This window comes from Balaenoptera ricei, chromosome 21, assembly GCF_028023285.1.
Source record: "Balaenoptera ricei isolate mBalRic1 chromosome 21, mBalRic1.hap2, whole genome shotgun sequence".
Classification (NCBI taxonomy): Eukaryota; Metazoa; Chordata; class Mammalia; order Artiodactyla; family Balaenopteridae; genus Balaenoptera; species Balaenoptera ricei.
In genome coordinates this window covers 5,670,451-5,689,966 of record NC_082659.1, presented here as the reverse complement: position 1 = coordinate 5,689,966, position 19,516 = coordinate 5,670,451, and the positions used below count along the sequence as shown (strand labels likewise).

Sequence of the window (19,516 nt, the reverse complement as noted above, 5' to 3'; positions counted from 1 at the left end):
GAACCTGCTGTAGGGCACAGGGAACTCCACTTTGCTGTACAGTAGAAACTAACACAACATGGTAAAACAGCTATACCCCAGTTAAAAAAAAAAAGATGCAGACTCTCTGCAATCATAACTACTATATCATAATCCCACAAAAAAAGTACTTCCAATATATCAGCATCTACAGGTCAGTAGTTTTTATTTTCTAAAGAGCCACTCAATTCATAAACTGCCTTCTATAATGATACCTAAATTGATATAACCTTTAACTCCTTTATCTTGGGGTAAAAATCAGTGATCTCTCCCTTTTCTAAATGTCTGTTTAAAAAAACGTAAGAGTCCCCCCCAAAAAAGATTGCTTGTTTTCTCTGTTACCAAGGGTTCACTAAGTACAAGACACAATCATCGTCTTCAATCATCACGAAGATATGGTAGAGCCCCTTTACCTGTAAGTGCCGCATTTCCACCCTTGCAAAGTCCCATCTGGAAAAGGCCATCATTCAGTTCTTGGCGGCTGCCTTGCTCTGTGCTTCATTACAAAGCCACGTGTACATATAACTCTTGAGCATCATCTCTGAGCCCCGTTCTTGCTCCATTTTACTTTTTATTGTTTTGTCTAAACATGAGTACCTACATCTATTGGCCTAGTGATGGGAAATGAGGGTAGATGGGGTCTGAGGGCAAACCTGACCGAAGTCTCTTGGGAAAAATAGAGGGATTGTTACCTAACTTAATTAACCCTTGTTTCAAAGGTTATCTACCTCTTGTATAAAGGTTGCTGGGAAACCTATAGTGACATCTTGTGGTCCATGACAGCTCCTGTCTTAGTTGGAATTGAGTGGTTAGGAGAGGCCACAGAGGCCTGAAAAATCCCAATTAACGAAAATACGGTTGGTATCATTATAAAACCACACATGTAACGGTGGTGCCTAAACCATGTGATGAAGGATATTTTATTAGCTTGTGTGCACAAGCCTTTGAGAATAAATGTCATATAAGAAGGTTTTTCCAATGTTACCAACTTTGGGGGGGTATGATGAAAAAAACTATAGGCATAATAAAAAATTCCAGTTCAATATAGTTTGAAATAATAATATATATGTCCACACAAAACACGTTTTCATGGTAGATCCTGAAACAAGATGGTAAGGGGCTTCTATTGAGGAAAATATATCTGTCTCCATTGTCCAGGAAACTAAATTATGAGGAGTCATTCTCCTTTAGCTGTTCTTACAGGTGATTTCCACCAAACTCAAATATTTGTTAATTTTGAGAGCTAAAATCTCAAAATGTTTAAAACATCTTGTATAACGTTATAAAACATGCCCTTGAATCTGGAATATTTCAAACTATACCAAATGACGCAAACAATTTTTTAAGAGACACAAATAATCCTTATATATAGAAAGAAAGTAATAAAATACAATTTTAATTCAAAATACCTGAATGCTTAAGCCATGAGAGACTAGCATAAACTCTAACTACTAAGTATATTAATTCCTAGTTGTGTAATGAATGAATAAAGGTAGTGAGATATCATTCATTCATTCACTCATTCACCCATTCATTCAATATTTATTAGGTGCCTACCGGGTGCTACTTCCTGGGGACACAAAGTGAAAAGGTGGTCATTGCCCACTTGAACCTTAAACTCTACAGAGGCATCTTAGAATTGCGTGAACCTCGATCACTACCTAACCAGCGTTTGTATGCCTGGGAATCAAAGGCTCTTCAAGTCATGCCAAACTCAGAAATTCCCACAGCAAGGTTGCAGCAGTGCCCCTTAACTGCTAGAGATATCCATAAATTATGTGATTTACGCGTATAACTTTCACCGACGTTTAATAAATCGTTAAGTGGTAAACAGTGATTCTCAATAAAGAGGACATGACGTTATCACAGATGTTATATTTCCATCACGAAGACTTCTGTGAAGCCCAGATCTCTGTGGAGGAGTAAGGAAAAACCAATTTTTGCTGTTGCTGTTATTCTTAACGTGGTATCTTTGAAAGCACTTGGCTAGCCTGTAAGCTATGAAATCACTGGAAAAATAGCAAAAGGAAAGATACTATTGTAAAAGAAAAAATAAACAAGGAAGATCTAACCAAAGAGAGCGATTCTGTTTTTGAAAGCAGGACTCCACATTTTTCAGACCTCTGCTAAACATATATTTAAAATAAAGTACATATTGCATTTAAAAATTCCTAATTTTTTTTATCACAATAGATAGGAAAAAAAGATTTTAAAGTCTCATTGATGTGACTTTTTTTTTTTTTTTACCAGTTTTACTTACATCAGCAATTTATCTACATTTGATTTGATAGATGTCAGGAGAGCCACTTTCTAATGGAGCTACCGTAACCGAGCAGGACCCTACGAGGTCTTCCCAGAACAGACCTCCACCGGTGTCCTCCACCTGCCTTTTGTCTGTAGAAAACCTTCAGTCAAAGAATAAATCTAATCAGAGAAGTGAGAAAAGGCAGAAAGAAAGGAAAACAATCAAGCAAGAGAAAATAATAATACTTTAGCCACTGAACAAAGTCAAGGACGTTTAGCTCTTCCTCAAGGGCTGTAGATAACACTCTGAGCCACGTCCTTTGAGCTGTTTTGCAGATACTGAAACTCCCACCAGATGGAAGAAGTTAACCGCATGCTGCCCACCAGCACGTAGATCCCAGACTAGGTGGAACCAGAAGGCCGATGATGGTGATTCCCCATTACCTCACCACCAACCAATCAGAAGAAGGTCCACGAGCTGACCACGCCCTGCTCCTTGGACACTGTAAGACTCCTCACTACCCCTCCAGGGGGGACACACAGTCTCGAGGGCAGTAGCCCGCTGTGGCCCCCCTTCCCCTGGCAAAGCAATAAAGCTATTTCTTTCCACTTCACCCCAAACTCTGTCTCCGAGATTTAACCCGGCACCGGTGCACAGAGGCCGGATTTCAGCAACACTCCTTGTTCCAGTATTAAGTGTCTTAATTAGGAGCCTCAGCTCTGCAATCCAACTGCCAAAGCTGGTTCGTCTCCCAGTTCAGCCAAATACTAAAACTGTTACCTTGGGAAAGCTACTTACTTTCTTTGTGCCTCAATTTCCTTACATGGAAAATGGGATAACAAGCCTACCTTGCAGGATTTCTCTGAGAATTAAATGAATTAATACATAAATCAGGACAATGCCTGGTACCCAGTGAGCCCCCTATTAATGTTAGTTTTTATGGCATTATTCTTACTAGTTTATAATGTAGATATAAATGCATCATTCGTGCTTTCTTAATCAAATCTTGTCTTTCTGTCTAGTGGCAAAGTTGAAAAGCAAATTCAAAACCCTCAAGTACTTCAGTTACTGGTAAACCCTACAGATATTCATGGTTCATTAGTTGTTTAGTGACTATGGTGTATATAAAACAGTTTTTGGTATACTAGATGTGACTTTGCTACCTCATAGGCAAAACAAAACAAAACAAACAACCAAACAAAGACAGCCCATGAAAATGAAGCAACAGAAAACACTAAAGTAGAAAAGTTGCAGGCTCAAAAATACATCCATCCTATGTCACAGGTGAGTTTACTGGTTGCAAAGAAAGAAACGCTCATTGATACATAACAGACGAGCCATTTTCATGTAAAAGTCAAAAATTTAGGAAACACTAAAAATATTAGAAATGAGGAAATCTTTTAAAAAAGGAAGAAGCCACACATTTTGAGGTAATAATATTCTGGAAGCACGGAAGCCTCTCAAATATCCATATCAACAGCCCCTTGGTTCTGGAAGGTTTTGCCAGTGGTGATGAAGCCAAGATGATCTGGACAGTCCCCACGTTTGCCGAGTTGAACTGAATTCAGATCAAGTTGAATTTTACCTAAGTTTTTTCCTGAACAGACAAAGAACTGATGGCAGTTCTTAAATGTGCAATAATGCGCTATGATGTCTTACACTGGAAGTGCCTTAATAACTTTGCCGTTACCCCAGGGCTTTCAGATGCTGATGTGGAACTGTGCATAAACCAACCTGTTAGTTCATCATGCCAATCCCCCCCGGCAAAAATTCCCTTAGTTATGTCCGTATACATTCATTTCCAATACCGCCACCCTGTAGTTAAAGGCCTAGCCTGAGCTACTGTACGTTACGTACTGTAATAGTCACCCCCTGTTCTGCTTACATTCATTCTGGCTATCGTGCAACCCATTTTCTCTTTGTCGATTAAGTGATATGTTTGGGATCTGCTTCAAAATAGTTCCAAGGTAACTTTAGCAGCTTTGATTGTGTGCTTCTGCAAAAGCAAGGTTGTATCTCCTAATAGGATGTTACCTTTCTGCTCAATTTATGGGCCAGGATGTTATTTAAAATAGGAAACCTTACCATAAGAGATTTCTTAGAAAGATGATTTCTCATGCTAGTTTCGGTTTGCTGATATTTCACTTAAGATTTTTGCAGCTACACTCCTGAGTGAGATTAGCCTCTGATTTTCCTTATACTGACCTTCTCAAGTTTTGGTAATGTATCAGTTAAATTTCGATCCCTCTGAATATAATATATAGAACGAGAGATTTCTTATACCAATGAGCCCTTCCACAGTTGTGGGTTAAGAAGTCTCTGCAAGGCTGTTGTCTTTGCACGTATGTTGGGCTTGACTTCACCGTAGACTGTCTGGCTGGAGGTCTGCAGTGAGAGCTGAATGTGCAGGAGGGGAGAGCAAGGATGTACTGGAACCCAGAAGAAACCCTGGATGGTGTTTGTCTCTCACCACCTCCAACTTCCAAGATGCAGGTGACCTGAGGAGAAGCTGGTACCCTTCACCACTTGAGAGGCAGTCGGGAGGGAGCTGAAGCAGCTGTGGGTCTGGATGTTGCTGGATGAGCAGTGGCCTGTGCCAGCAGCCATGGTGCCCAGTGTCTGCCCAGCAGACTTCAGAGTGTAAAGATGGCAGCTCTTCACTCTGTACATATTTTTCTTCTCGTTGCTCCCAGCCCAGAACAACAGAGGAGAGGGGATTCTGGGAAGCAGTTCAGGATAACTAAGGTGACACCGTACAAAGAAAGACGCCACAGGTAACAGGGCACTGACTCCATGAGATGAGAGAGGCTAGGCTCTTGTTTTCTCTACTGTCATGATTCACCTATTAGAAATATTTCTACCTATGATGCTTGGTGGAAGCCACTGGTAAAATCATCTACTCTTGGAGATTTTTCAGAGGAAGTTTAAAAACTAATGATTATATTAGTGATTTTCAGACTACTTAGGTTCTTTATTTCTTAAAAAACTCAGCTTTGATAAGTTATATGTTTTATAACTTATGTTATATATGTTATATATAAGTTTTATAACTTATGTTATATATGTTTTATGTCTATTTCATCCAAAGAGTCAAAATTATTGGCATTAAGTTGTTAAATAACAACCACTTATTATAAAAATTTCAGCAACGTCTGCTATTATGTTCTCTTTGATTCCATCTGTTGTTTATTTGTAGCTCTGTTCTGACAGAGGTATACTAATTACTAGTTTTTCAACAGGTTATCTTTTAGCTTTGTTTATAATTTGTTGATAAAAAGTTACTTTATTAATTTCTACTTGCAGCTTTATTATTTTCTTCCTTCAGTCTGTGGAAGTTGATTTTGCTCTTTTCATAATTTTGATTGCTTGACCTATGAGTTACTTAAAGATATGTTCTCAGTTTCCAAACATAACGAGATTTTTTTCTAATTGCATTTTGTTAATGATTTCTGCATTAATTTAACTGAGAGGAATGGATGTGTTCTATATCAGAGGTCAGCAAACTATGGCTCCTGGGCCACATCTGGCCTACCATCTGTTTTGGTAAATAAAGTGTTATCGGAACAGAGCAAAACCCATTCTATTGTACATCATCTATGTTTGCTTTGAGACAATAACTGCAGAGCTGAGACTACATGGCACACAGAAACTAAAATATCTACTCTCTGATCCTCTACAGAAAAAGTTTGCCAACCTCTGGTCTGTATATAATACCAGACATCTGAAATTCCTTAAGACATGCTTTATGGCCCTGTGTATGCTCAATTTTTGTAAATATTCAAAATTTACATGAAAAGAATGTGAATTTAGAGTTCCATTTACCAATAAGAGCTACCTCTTAAATTTCTTCTATATGTTTATATAGTGAGTAATGTTTGTCTCCTTAATCTATCAATTACTAAGATAATTCTATTAAAATTTTTTCTCTTTCTCCTTGTAGTTATGCCAATATTTCAATTTTATATTTTGAAGCCATTTTACTGGGTGAATACACAGACTTGTTACAGCTTCTTAGGAGATTCAACCTTTTATCATTATATAGTGGCATCCAGTAATTTTTTGTTTTTGCCGAAAAATCTTACTTATCTCACATTAATATAGTGACAGCACTTTTATTTCCTGAGGCACATCTCTCACGATCCTTTTATTTTCAACTTTTCTGAATCCTTACGTTTTAGAAGGGCCATTTAAAAAATTCAATCTGAAAATTATCTTTAGAGAACTCAATTTATAGTTATTTAAATTACTAATAGATTTAGATTTATTTTTCCTATATTAGTTTGTATTTTGTATTTTCTCCACCTTTTCTGTATCTTTGTTCTCTTTCTTTAGTTCTTTTGATTTGATTCATTTTATAATTCTGTTTCCTGCTCTTCTCTGAAAGTTATATATTGTATTTATTTTTTACCATTATCTGTGTGTTAAATTTTATTCAGACTCAAACTTTAAGGAGACCTAGAACAGAATCACAGTCAATTAATTTTTGTGCTGAAGGTTTTAATCCATAGACTGAAGGAAGAAGAAGAAATTAGAAAATGGTAGTATGGCAATTAGAAAGAAAGAAACCTGGCATTATTCACAAATAATAAGATTTTCTACCTAAAAACACCCCACAGAACCTACAGATTCTTATTAGAATTAATAAGAGAGTTTAACAAAGTTTCTGGGTATAAAATTAATATACAAAAATTAATTGTATTTCTATGCCTACAACGTACAGGTGGAAAATGAAAAAAACTAACAAGATACTATTTATAGCAGCATAAAACAATTCAGTACCTAGGAATAAATTTTAAAAAAAATATGTAAGACCTTCTCGGGATAATAATAAAACAATACTGAGAGACATTAAAGAAAACCTATATAAATGCGAAAACATATCATGTTTATTCATTGGAAGGTCAAGTGTTGCCGAAATGAGAATTCTCTCTCAAATCAATGACTGATAGGTTAAATGAATTCCAACAATAAACTCAACAAGTGTTTTGGGAATCACAGAAGTTGCTTCTAAAATAGATATAGCTTTACCAGGTATCAAGACATAGTGTAAAGCTGTAGAAACCAATATAATGTGGTTTAGGCCTGGGGAAACGTAACCAGTAAGAAAGCCCATAAACAGACGGGCATGATAGGCCCTATACTTATTCAGAGTGGGTCTGCAGCAACTGTAAATCATACCATTCCAAAAATCAATTCCAAGTGGATAACTGGAAAGGAAAGCTTTACGAAGAGAATTCAGGAAAATACTTTCATTATCTTGAAATACAGCAGGGTTGTAACAAATAAATTACACACAAAATTTTAACCAAAATGGAAAAGATTTATAAATTTGACTATTTTTAAATTAAGAACTTCTGTTCACCAAAAGAAAAACCACAAAAAGTGAAAAGCCAAGCCACAAAAGATATTTATAAGGAGCTCTTTCAAGTTTTTTTTCATTTTCTATCTAATTGTTAGAATATAAAAATAACTTCTAAAAATCCACGAAAAAGGAGCAGATTATGCAATTGAACAGATGGCAAAATATTTGGCAGGCACATGACAAAAGAGAAGTACAGATGGCTAATAAACATGAAAATGGCATTATTAGAGAAATGAAAATTAAACCATAAGATATCCCTACACGCTTGCTAGATCGGCAAAAATTAAGAATATTGGCAATACCAAATATTAGCAACAATGGGAAGCACCACAAATTCTTATATGCTGCTGGTTTCACTACAGATACAACCATGTTGGAAAACAGTGTAACACTAGGTAAAAAAACGAAAGATATTCATGCTGCTTGACCTGGCAATTCCAGTCCTAGAACTATACCAACTTATTTGTACTGGACATTTAGAGCAATATCATTCATAATCACTCTAAATTGGGAATGGAACTTATAGCACTGAACATGAGTGAACTTCATATACACATAGATGAGTCTTCCTATCATATCATTTAGTGAAAAAAAGCAAGTCATGAGAGAGTGTTTAGAGGATGATTCAACTTATATAAAATTTAAAAACAGACCAAATGAAACCTTATCAATTTGGGATGTACTCAGAGGAGTGAAAACCAGAAAGAAAGACAAGAAGATGATTACAATAAAAGTTAGTCGCCCTCTCTTTGGGGACAGGAGGGTGTTGTGGTTATAAAGGTTTACCTGGAGGGCCTCTGGGGTTCCAAGGATGCTCTACTTCTTGACTTGGGTCATGGTTAAACAGGTTTCTGCTTTACAGTCTTTTATTAAATTCTATAAATGAGTTCTGTTCATTTTTTTCCCCGATGTAGTTTATTTTTTGATTAAGAAGATGCTAATTAATAAAGAGAGGGCAGCCAAAAAGATTTTAAAATAGAGGATGAGGTTAGCAGAAAACATAACACTCCAGTAAGAGACGAGGAAGCACTTGGCTCTTCTTACCCTGAGGTCCTTTACTCTTGGGGCCTCCCTGCTCACCCTGACAGCCTAAATCTGCTGAACACCTGCTCTATGACTGAGGGCAGTGAGGGACGTCAGACCTTCTCCCAGATGTGCAGAGGGGGTACTGTTCGCCTCCACGGGACACACAGAGTGCCCAGGATGACCCAGGGACTTCCTCTTAGCACCGAAAGTGTGCACAGTGGGGAGGATGGAACAGTGCCCAGCGTGGCTGGAGGGCAAAACTGCCAACAGCATGCATCAAGTGACCCTGGGTGATCCTCAAAGTAAAAAAGCGAAAACGTGTCTGCAAGAGTGCAGGGACTGCTCTCAAATCACTGCAGTTACACGTATTCGGTGACTCACAACAGTTGTTCTGAGCAGCTCAGGTGAGAACATTCTACGTGCTCTGGAATAAGGCAGGTGACGTCATGGGGGTGATAAATTCACAAAGAGTAGCTTGGGTTCTGAGTGCTAAAAGCTTCTCTGGTACAAAAAGGATTCACCAGTAGTTAACATAACGTGAAAGAAATGCTATGTGTTTCAGAGCAAAGAGTGGACTTCAGATACCATCAACTTCTGTGATTTACAGATGGCTTCAAAGAGCCCTATGAGTTCAACAGAGCTACCTCGAGTGCATCTGTAAAACGTGGGCTCTCTCTTCCAAAGGTGCAGCTTCCACTCCAGCAGCTTTACAATTTGAGCTTCCAGATTCACACACACACACGCACAGACACACACATACACAGTCAATGGCTTAAAAATAAAAGGTCCCAAACCCACTGATCTTGCCCAACTCCTCCATTTTGCAGATAGAGAAACTGAAGTTAAAGAAACAAACAAACAAACAAACTGAAGCTGAGAGGGTGTAGGGGGTGTCCTCAGAGTAACCCAGAGCATTACCAGCAAAGCAAGACTGGAACGGAGACTGCTTCCTGCATGTGCTTTTCCAGCGTGTGACATTTGCTCCTTAACCCCAGGCAGACAAATCGAAACCAGTGAACATAAAATAAGGAAGGCGAAAACAGACCTAATAACCAATGGCATCTACGTCATCAGACTTTTGTCAGGATTAAATGAGTTCATAATTGTACACATTTAGAACAGCCCCTGGTGTGTAACCAAGAACTGGGGTAGTGTTTACTCTTCTCATAAATGACGCTTTTCTTGTCCTTTCCTTCTCTTTACCCACTTAGTTACCACACTGTTCTAGCTCTACCAAATGCCAGCGTGACGTTTTAAAAAGGCCACAAACCCATACAAGGAATGAAACTGGCAACCCGTGTTCTCCAGTCAGAGGATGACAGCTGCGGGGAGGAAAATCTGATATGCGCCACGGACAAGGGCTTAATGGCCAAACAATTTTACACGTAATGCATCTCCTCCCTGCAGTTTTAGCCACAAATAGTTTTATCACCACTAACCACATGCTCAGGGTAGGTTTAGGCGCTGGCAGCAGCTAGTTTGTTTTATCTTGACATTTGTCGTGAAAAGTGAAGAGGGGGCACACTGCCGTGTGTTTCTGACATGTGAACATGTCTGCAGAAGTAGGTCTTAGAGCAGAAAGCATAGAAAGTCAGGAGTCCCAGGGGTACTGGCCTCAGCCCCAAATCTGCCTGGCAAGGCAACGCCCCGGACACTCGGGCAGAGCAGCCCAGCGTCCTGCGGGCAGTCTGTCCTCACCCAACTATGTCCCAATAGGAGGCCCACCCCACGCTGGGGGGCTACGGCTGTCTCTCTCCCTGTTGGTATCTTAACCACAGAGAAGAGAGCTCCTGACACTGAAACATTCCTCCTATTGTAATCCTCTGGCTGCCTGTGTCTGAGGAGCCCGTTGTGTGTAGAGGCAAAAGCAAGATTTTAAAAAATTTTACTTATTTTTATTATTCCTACCACTCTGCTAACTTAAACAGGTACTAAAGAATTTGGGGTCCAGGGACTTCCCTGGCGGTCCAGTGGTTAAGACTCCACGCTCCCAGTGCAGGGGGCCTGGGTTCGATCCCTGGTCAGGGAACTAGATCCCGCATGCCCCAACTAAGGGCTCGCATGCCGCAGCTAAGAGCCCGCATGCCGCAACTAAGAGCCCGCATGCCGCAACTAAGACCCGGTGCAGCCAAATAAAGAAAGAGAGGAAGAATGTGGGGTCCAGGAGTATCATACAGAGTGGCTTAAAGGATGAAGAACTGAAGTCCAGAGGAATTGTTCTCAGCAGGTATTGAGAACAAGTTTTACATCAGCCAAACCCCTTCTGTAACACCTTCTAAGACTTGACAATTTCCTGGTTTGCTGTAGAGACAGAAAAAGAGCGATGCCCTGTCAGTTATAGTTCTGATATCTGGTGTTTGGTGTGTTTTCAGTTCACGACACACACTTTGAAGTACCATGTTGAGCATTCAATTTTAAATGAACAGAGAGAAAACGTTTAATAATAGTTGAAGTTTGGCTCAGAAAGTTTAAAATATTAAGAATAAAAATGCACTCACTTAAGATGAGAAATCAAAAGGTAAACAAGTAGCATTCCTCACCACAAGGCAAGAGATCTTTGAGTTAATATGAAATGAAGAAGATGCTTGAAGATATTCACAGCCATTAACTATTCCTGTTAAAAAATGTACATTGAGGGTCTGTTTTATTTGGGGAGGAGGGCTAATGCCAAGGCATAAAGTTGAAAGGAATCAGAGAAAAGGGACAGTAGGTCTGATTAAGAAGAAGGAGTTGGGGCATTCGTTATAGATTTAATTTCTGGGCAGTATTGACTTTCTGTCTTCATTTGTTCTTTGAGAATTAACTCTGAGAGTCCCTCCATTAACATTTATTCAGCGTGTACAGGGGCCACACCACTGGCCGAGGCAAGATTAGAATTGGCAATGCCCCGTGGTAAGTGGTGATAAGATCCACATTCTTAAATTTGAATCCCCTCACCCTCTCCCTTCCTTTTCCCCTTCTTCCTTTCTCCCTTCTTTCCTTGGATATTTACTTAGTACCCGCCATGTGCTAGGCATCTTTCCAAGCTCTGAGAGTGAAATGAACCTCTGTCTTCACGAGACACACAAGCTGGTGATGATCTGACTTGGTGGGACAGTCAATGTTGAATCTGTTTGGGATACCACGCAGATGGGGAAAAAGCAGCACAGAAAGTATTAAGTAATTCTGGGTCGAGGAAGGATTATTACAAAGACTGCAACCCGCCACAGAGATAGCTCTGGAAAAAGAACATTGCTTGTTTCATAGTATAAATGAAACAAACAAAATGCTGCAAATGGTCAAGATGAGCGATGTCAGAGGCAACGCCAGAAGACCAGGGCTCACGTCTGACTTTCCTCTAACTTGATCAATAACCTTGAGCAAGTCTATATATTTAAGCCTCTGTTACCATCTCTGTAAAAGAAGCATAGTACCATCTAGTAGTTTGTAGAGGTCAGTGATGAGATGAAAAGGGATCGTGTGTGTGGAAAGACTTCGTGGATTACAATCAAAATATGACATTATCACTAGAAAGTGTGGGGTAGGTCGAGTCAAAGCTAGAAATAGAAAGACACTTGCTGACCACCCCTATTAAGTTCAATTGCCGAGAATTTGAGAAACTAAGGGTTCACTTTATGGTAAAGAGGATGTTTACTTTTTTCCATTTCTCATTTTCTCCTCCTTCTACAATTATTAACCACAGAATATTTACCAGAAAAGCAACACAGAGGTACCTCAATTTAAGAAAATGTAGTATATGAAAATGTATATTTACAAAATGAATTATTTCCAAATGAACTCCTTTAAGTAACAAGTTTACACGATCATATAAAAATTCAGTAATTTACCAAAAGCTGTTTTATACGCAACGTATGAAGCAAAACTGTGCACCTATTCTGGTGTATATACATTTGATTGGTGTTTTAGCAAGTTGTAAACATAGCTTTAAAAGCTCCTAAGATTTGGCTATTTTGAAAAATAGCATATCTTATAGAATATTTCAATTTCTGATATTACAACACGGAGCTGGATTTCTATCATCTCATAAAACGAATGGCCAGTATTATATCTGCAGCATTATTCCTTAAGAGTCTACCGAAGACTATGCTAGTCTGAGCTACCTTCCGAAAATCTGGGGGAATCATCACTTACTGCTGTGATCTCAGAAATGGTACCCTCCAGTTTGTGAAGTCACCGTAAGACATTCTGATTTGAGAAAGTTCTTGTCCATCACCATATTCCTGCCAAGCTTTCAGTAGTAAAGCTGGTTTCTGACTTGCGCTTGAGCTTCACCCTTGGTCATGGACACTGCAGGAGGGACGCTAGCCCCAGAGACCTGCCAACGAACAGCCTTAATATTCCTGTTCCCCCATGGTACTATATACAGCTTAATGGTCTCATACTGAAGAAAGAAGACACAATCATTATTTGTGATTTATTATTCTCTTAGTAGAGGCTTAGTCACCTTCAGATAATCCTTGCAGTGGCCCAATAAAGAAGCAAGGGTTCCTTAAAAGTTCTTGGAGGGCTATTTTGCAAACCTGTGCCTAGGTTCCCAGATAATTTAAAACACTGATAGACTTTGAGGTTATTCCATGATTCTATGATATAATTCTGCATCCTCTTCCCAGATACAGTCTGCTTATTTTTTTTTAAGAAAAAGGTTTTTTTTTCCCTCTATCTTCGTAAGAAAAAAAAAAACTTTTCTGTAAGATATGTGCACTGAAAAACTATGTTTTGCTTGCTTCCTGGAGAGACCAGCTGGCAGAAAAAAAGCAGAGAAAATAAAGGAAAAAAGCCAAATCCCTGAACAGGCTGACTCAGTGCTTCACTCTTAGTGCTGTCAGTATTGGTTTTTGTCTTTCCTTTTCAAAACGCTGCCCGGGATTAAGAGAAAAAATAAAAGGGTGAGAAGGCCAGTTTGGCGGAGGAAGTTAACATCCCGGGCTTTGCGATGCTGGAGGTTAAGAAGCTTCAGCCCTTTCTGTGGTGGCCACGATAACAGAGCAGCCGGAAGCGTGCTGTTCTATGTCACTGTCACACGCCACGACACTCATCATAAAGCCCTTCCAGAAAACCCCAGGCTTTCTACAGTGCACTCATAACCAGGTACCTGACCAGTTTGCCCAGGAAAACATTTCTGTCCAAAGAATTTCTGGCAAGAGGAGTTTCTTAGACAGAGTAATATGATGGTAGAAAAAATGTCTGCAAGTCATTTAAAACCCCTGCTGTGAACTGGCCCGCCCACGTAGCAACCCCTCCAGGTCCTCGACATCCTAACCAAGCCTGCTATCTCCCTTTGCTCCGATCCCAGGTGATGGCTCAGAAAATCTTGTTTTGTGTGAAGCCTGTCAGAGAAAAATGTCTGAATCACAAGAATATCTTGAGTCTTAAAGGCACAGAACCAACTTCTCATTTTTTGCTTGTATTTAGGGGAAATATTGCATATTAAATACTTAAAATTCTGTTTGGAAGGGGCCAGTAGACAAATCCCGTGGGTGGCACAGAGACCTGAGGAGCCTGAGGCTTGATTTTGCCGAGGCTGCCATTCACACCATGTGAAAGACCAGTGGTTGGAGAACCAAGTGGCTGAGAGAAAAATCTCAGGAGCCAGTTGGATCTGGCTTGAAATTCTATGCTTTTAGTTACTAACTGAAAAAAGTTGACAACTTACTTAAACTTTCACAGGGCTCCGGCTTGTTACTCTTAAATTGACATATAAATAAAACCAACCACGTAAGTTCTGAGATCATATACCTGAAGAGCTAGCATGATGCTGGGACAGAACACTTGCTTGTCCTAGTGTGATTACCTGCTTATGGCGACTGTTTAGCAAATATAACATGATAATTTCACCATCTTTTCTTATTGATGCTTCTCTGTGTTACTAAATTGTGGGAACTTTTGTACTGTTCTTAAAAATTTTTTTAAGTACAATATAAATAATTAACAATCATGGAGCCGGACACCGTGGCATGTGGTTTAGGTAATACACTATATGCCATATGAAATTTACAGTAACCCTCTGAAATAAATATCATTATGTCCATTTTAGTGATGAAGAAACTGAGGCTACAGACTTTAAACAACTTTCCTAAGACCACACATCTCAAAAGTGTCATGATAGAAAAACTTATGTGTGACTAAATCGCTATGTTACCAGCAATGTGATTTATGCAGGGGTCTTTTATTCATTCCACAAATATTTGCTGAGTTTCTTTAATAGCCAAGGCATTGTTTTTCCTATTTGCCATTGTCAGTTATTTCAAGGACCAAGTGACTCTTCGCTTAGTAAATTATAATTTCCTTCTCTAGAATAATAGCAGTTTTCCCCTGTAGTCCTGTTACAATTCAGTATCCAAGTTTTTGGCAGGAATCAAGTTTGCCTCGTGAGCTTTAGATAATTGCAAACTTCTTCTTTTCTCCTTCTAGTTAAATACTTTGTCTTTCGAAAATCTTATTTTTTAAAAATAATCAAATTATTCATTATAATGCTATAGAATCAGGTTTGTGCTCACGTGTGTGCTTTTAAAAATTAAACTTCAAATGATTACAAAAATCTCAAACATTGAATACAATTTACTTTCATAAACAAAAATCATTTAAAAAATATTTTCGTTACTTCCAATGGACCCTAAATTTGAGCTTACTTAAACAGATTTCCCTTTCTTTCACATTCCTGGAATGTCACACCAATTAGATACGCAAACATCGTTTTAGGACTCAATATTCACTACACAGGAGATAGTCTCTCCAACGCAAACCAGTCTTATTTTGTTGATTTCTTTGAAAAATGGTAAGTAGCCCTAAAACTTCACTCCTCTACTAGATTTTACTGGATGAGCAATTTCATCATAACTACAGGGAAAAGACAGAGAGATAAATGCTCAAATTTTCATTTAGCTCCTTTTCTTTTAGTTCTTGGAGAGTCACTATGAAGAAGCATTCATTCCCTTCCCAGACTCAACAGATCTGTGATTTTATGTATTTGAACTCTAAAGGAACTGGCTCTTTTCCTTGTCCTAATTCCCCATCCTGGATCATGGCTCAAGAGGGAAATAAGACACCAAACTTTCTGAAATTCAGAAATTCCTTTGGTGCAGCATTTCATTCTATAAATTACTACTTTCTCTTGATGGATGAGGGGAATCATCACTTCTCTAGTGAAGGAGGTCGAGTTTGGAAAACAGAAGTGGCTCCTCCATCTTCCAGCGGGGGCTTCCCTGGTGGCGCAGTGGTTGAGAATCCGCCTGCCAGCGCAGGGAACACGGGTTTGATCCCTGGTCCGGGAAGATCCCACATGCCGCAGAGCAACTAGGCCCGTGAGCCACAACTACTGAGCCCACATGCTGCAACTACTGAAGCCCACGCACCTAGAGCCCGTGCTCTGCAGCAAGAGAAGCCACCGCAATGAGAAGCCCGCGCACTGCAATGAAGAGTAGCCCCCGCTTGCCGCAATTAGAGAAAGCCCTCACGCAGCAACGAAGACCCAACGCAGCCAAAATAAATAAATAAAATAAATAAATTAAAAAAAAAATCTTCCAGCGGTTAATCAAAGATGTGTTGGGTTGTTCCTGAGGAATTCACTCACAGCGTCATCATGACTTACATGCTCATTATTTAACTGCTATCACAGTGTGTTGAGAACTCTTTAGAGGAAGAACAGCATCCTTTAGCATTCTGGCAGCAGACTACCTGCCTCAGTCAACTAACAAGGAACGTGGTGGCATTGTGATGGCGAGGAGATTTTCAATGCACAGGCCTTAACTTTAACTGCATCGTTGTCAGTTTTCGTTTAAATCAAGCTGCACACTTGACGACGGAGATGACCTGGCGTTTCTATTTAAGAACATCAATGGCATTACCATATTGAATTTCAGTTTGTTTGTACTCTGCCCATAGTTTAAGACCATAAGCCTTTTGGAAAGAGTTTACGTATTTCTGAATGCTTCTATTTTGCTCAGTAAGTAATGGTGACATGGAAATTTTAGCTGCTGTCATGGAGAGAGATTGCCTTCGTGCCATTTGACATAGTTATGCCCATTCCTGATGGGCCCCAAATGTTTGCTGTTGTTCTAATCCCTAGGAAAGAATGTGTAATGGATAGTCAGTTATGACTCATTTTACAGGGTGGTTAGGGTCTGTAAAGATGCATGTAACTCACATAATATTTTAAATAAACTGGGACAGTTTAGTTTTTAACATTATTTTCTTCTTTTCTTTAAGGAAAAATGCCTCTTGAAGTCCAGCGTCCGAAGATTCATGAAAGTAGAATTGTTCTGTTCAGGAAGGGAGAGGGGGCCCATGGGAACTTGTCCCCTAGCACCGCCCTAGTCTCTCAGTCCCTGAGGCTCTTCTAGAAAACTCCTAAATCTACTTAGTGGACAGATTTTTAAAATCCCATCCCACAGTAGCCAATGAAGAATTACAGGATTGAGAGAAGAGACCCTTCTAATATATGTCCTCTTCAACCTAAATTTCACAGAATGGACTGGTTTAATTACAGGCCACCTGGAAGTGCTAACAATTTAACAATTTATGAGACTCTGTAAGCCTCTCCTTCCCTGAGCTGATATTCTTGGGGCACTTCCAGTCTCAAAAGCCAGTGGTCTGCTTTGTAGCGTTGCTGTGAGAGGGCTGGAAAGAATGAATGATTTGTTCTTTATGCAGCTGGTAAAGAAGAAATGCCAAAAGTTCTACATAGCCTGTAACCAAACACTTTCTTTTTTTAAAAAAATCTATTGGAGGGTGATTTCGGAGGAAGAGGCGTTCCAAATAACCCCCCTGCTTTCATTGACATGGTGCATGTGTCACTGGGGATAAACTTTCCTCTCTCTTCCCCAGGTTAGAAAATGAGCTTAATGTGCTGAGATTGAAGCAGGAATCCACGGAGCTGCCATGGAGCTACCCTGAGGATGTGCACAGCCGACTCAGCGCCCAGGAGGTATTCAACCTTCTCTTGAGATGTAGTTCATGGAACACATGTAATGACATGTTGACTCATTACACCCAGGATTTTGTAAAATACTCATGGTGGCACTGATTTCCATCATTACCTAGTGACTCTTTCTTGTAGGCCGAATCCAGTAAAGGCATTAGAAAACTCTCAATAGAACTCTTTACTTTGGATGTGTGATTTGAGAACACGTGTATTTATTTTTCACTTTGGCACCAACCACCTGCCTCTGTCTCCTCGCCTAACATTTATCCTTTAACTTTTGCCCCCATGAACCATGCTTGTTCAGTTCCACATCTAAAAGTTCTCCTTTTCTTTAGCGTCAGCTTGGTTTCATCCACACTTGTACATAACCAGATATGTTCTGCCTTTGAAGTTTTATCTTGAGCTCCACCTTCTCTCAGGAAGGGCCTGATACTCCCAACGGACCTTCTTAAAGAACATTCATTGCAGAACTTAACTGTGTTCAATTTAGCACCTTATGAATTTCTACTTGCTTGCTGTTTGCTTGTTTTATACGTGCAAAGTTTGGCTCCACTGACCCAAGTCTCCTGTTACTCAAAAAGCAACTCATATACTATATGTAGTAACTATTTGCATGTACACCCACATATATACACATATACATATCCGTCCATGTACATGTAGCACATAATATTGTGCCAGGAACAGAGTAGGTATCCAAGTATTTATTGAACTGAATTAAATTCAAATTGTATCAGTTATGTCAATTAATAAGAAAAGCATCTTATTTTAATAATTTACCACCTTCTGAAAAAGATAGTAAATTGGAAAGCAGAGGGTTGAGACCTAGTTTTCATCCTTTAACTGTCCTCATTATATAAAAATTTTAGAGTTGACTATAACAATGTCACCTATATATAAACTTCATTTTGAAATTGTTCACCAAAATACTTGTCATTCTTCAAAAGGCTTAGTGGATAAGCAATGAGCACACTTGCTCTTTCCTAAAAAAACAAATTCTTAGAAATAATAATAATAGTAGGTTGAGAGATGAAAAGAACAGAGAGTAACAATGGGGAACGGGGGAGCTTTCAAGCATTATGAATAAGGACACATGCACGATTGTGGGAGAGAAGATGCATGGGCTTAGCACAGCTTTTATTTAACTGGTGAACCCCAGGCAGAGCTCTTCTTATCTCCATACTTGCTCTTCTGTGCTCCCCGAGCGCCTCTTCAACTTGGTAAAATAGCACTCACCATGCTTTAAATTACTTGATTATCTCTCTCTGTCTCTCCCACTAGACTATACACACCTTTAGGAGAGGGACTGTGGTTTGTTTGTATATTTTATCCTTCATGCCTAGCACAGGCCTTTGACATAGAAGACACACAAGTAAAAGGTATGGGAAGAATATCCCTAGGAAAACTGATTCCTCCTAAGCTATCATGAGCTATGCCGAGTTCTTTAATTCCAAAACTCCATGCATTTCTCCAAATATAGAGGAAGAGGAACAATATTAATACATTAAACTATGACAAAGTCTTTTGTAAACTTGGAAAGTTTGTTCCCAGATTCCTGTTCTACTTCACAGTATTATAATGGTTCCTTCCAAAAAAAGTGCTCTGGCATTTCCAAAAAATAGCAGAACGTGGGCAAAATTAAAGTCTCTTACATTGTTTTTTGGTAGCACTTTTGATTATAATGTCATGTCTATTGTGATAGAAGAGCAGTTCCGTTGATTCCAGTTATTCTTAGTGGTGTTCTTCCACCTAAGTATAGAAAATGTGTCCCCAAACTCTCACATCTTCAAGGTATTTTTATACCTTTATACAATGAACAGCATGAAAGAAGTCATTCTACAGGTTGGCTTGAAATTTTTCATTGCTGAGATTCTGAGAAATGTTCCCAAGATAACTAACCTCATAGACAATCAACATGGTAGTACCAAAAATCATATGAAACAAG

The 19,516-nt window shown here is 39.2% G+C and overlaps 2 protein-coding genes across 2 annotated transcripts in view; one reads left to right on the top strand and one right to left on the bottom strand.

The window, feature by feature from the left end:
• Positions 1-19,516, bottom strand: part of ASB5 (ankyrin repeat and SOCS box containing 5) — an 87,351-nt gene that overhangs the window by 25,965 nt on the left and 41,870 nt on the right. The window lies entirely within an intron of this gene.
• LOC132356727 (uncharacterized) overlaps positions 1-19,516 on the top strand; it is a 58,059-nt gene that overhangs the window by 7,673 nt on the left and 30,870 nt on the right. Inside the window, exons 2-3 of the mRNA XM_059909802.1 lie at positions 15,331-15,426; positions 17,475-17,574. Of these exons, the coding sequence (XP_059765785.1) occupies positions 15,331-15,426; positions 17,475-17,574 (196 nt within the window). The remainder of the gene's footprint in view (positions 1-15,330; positions 15,427-17,474; positions 17,575-19,516) is intronic.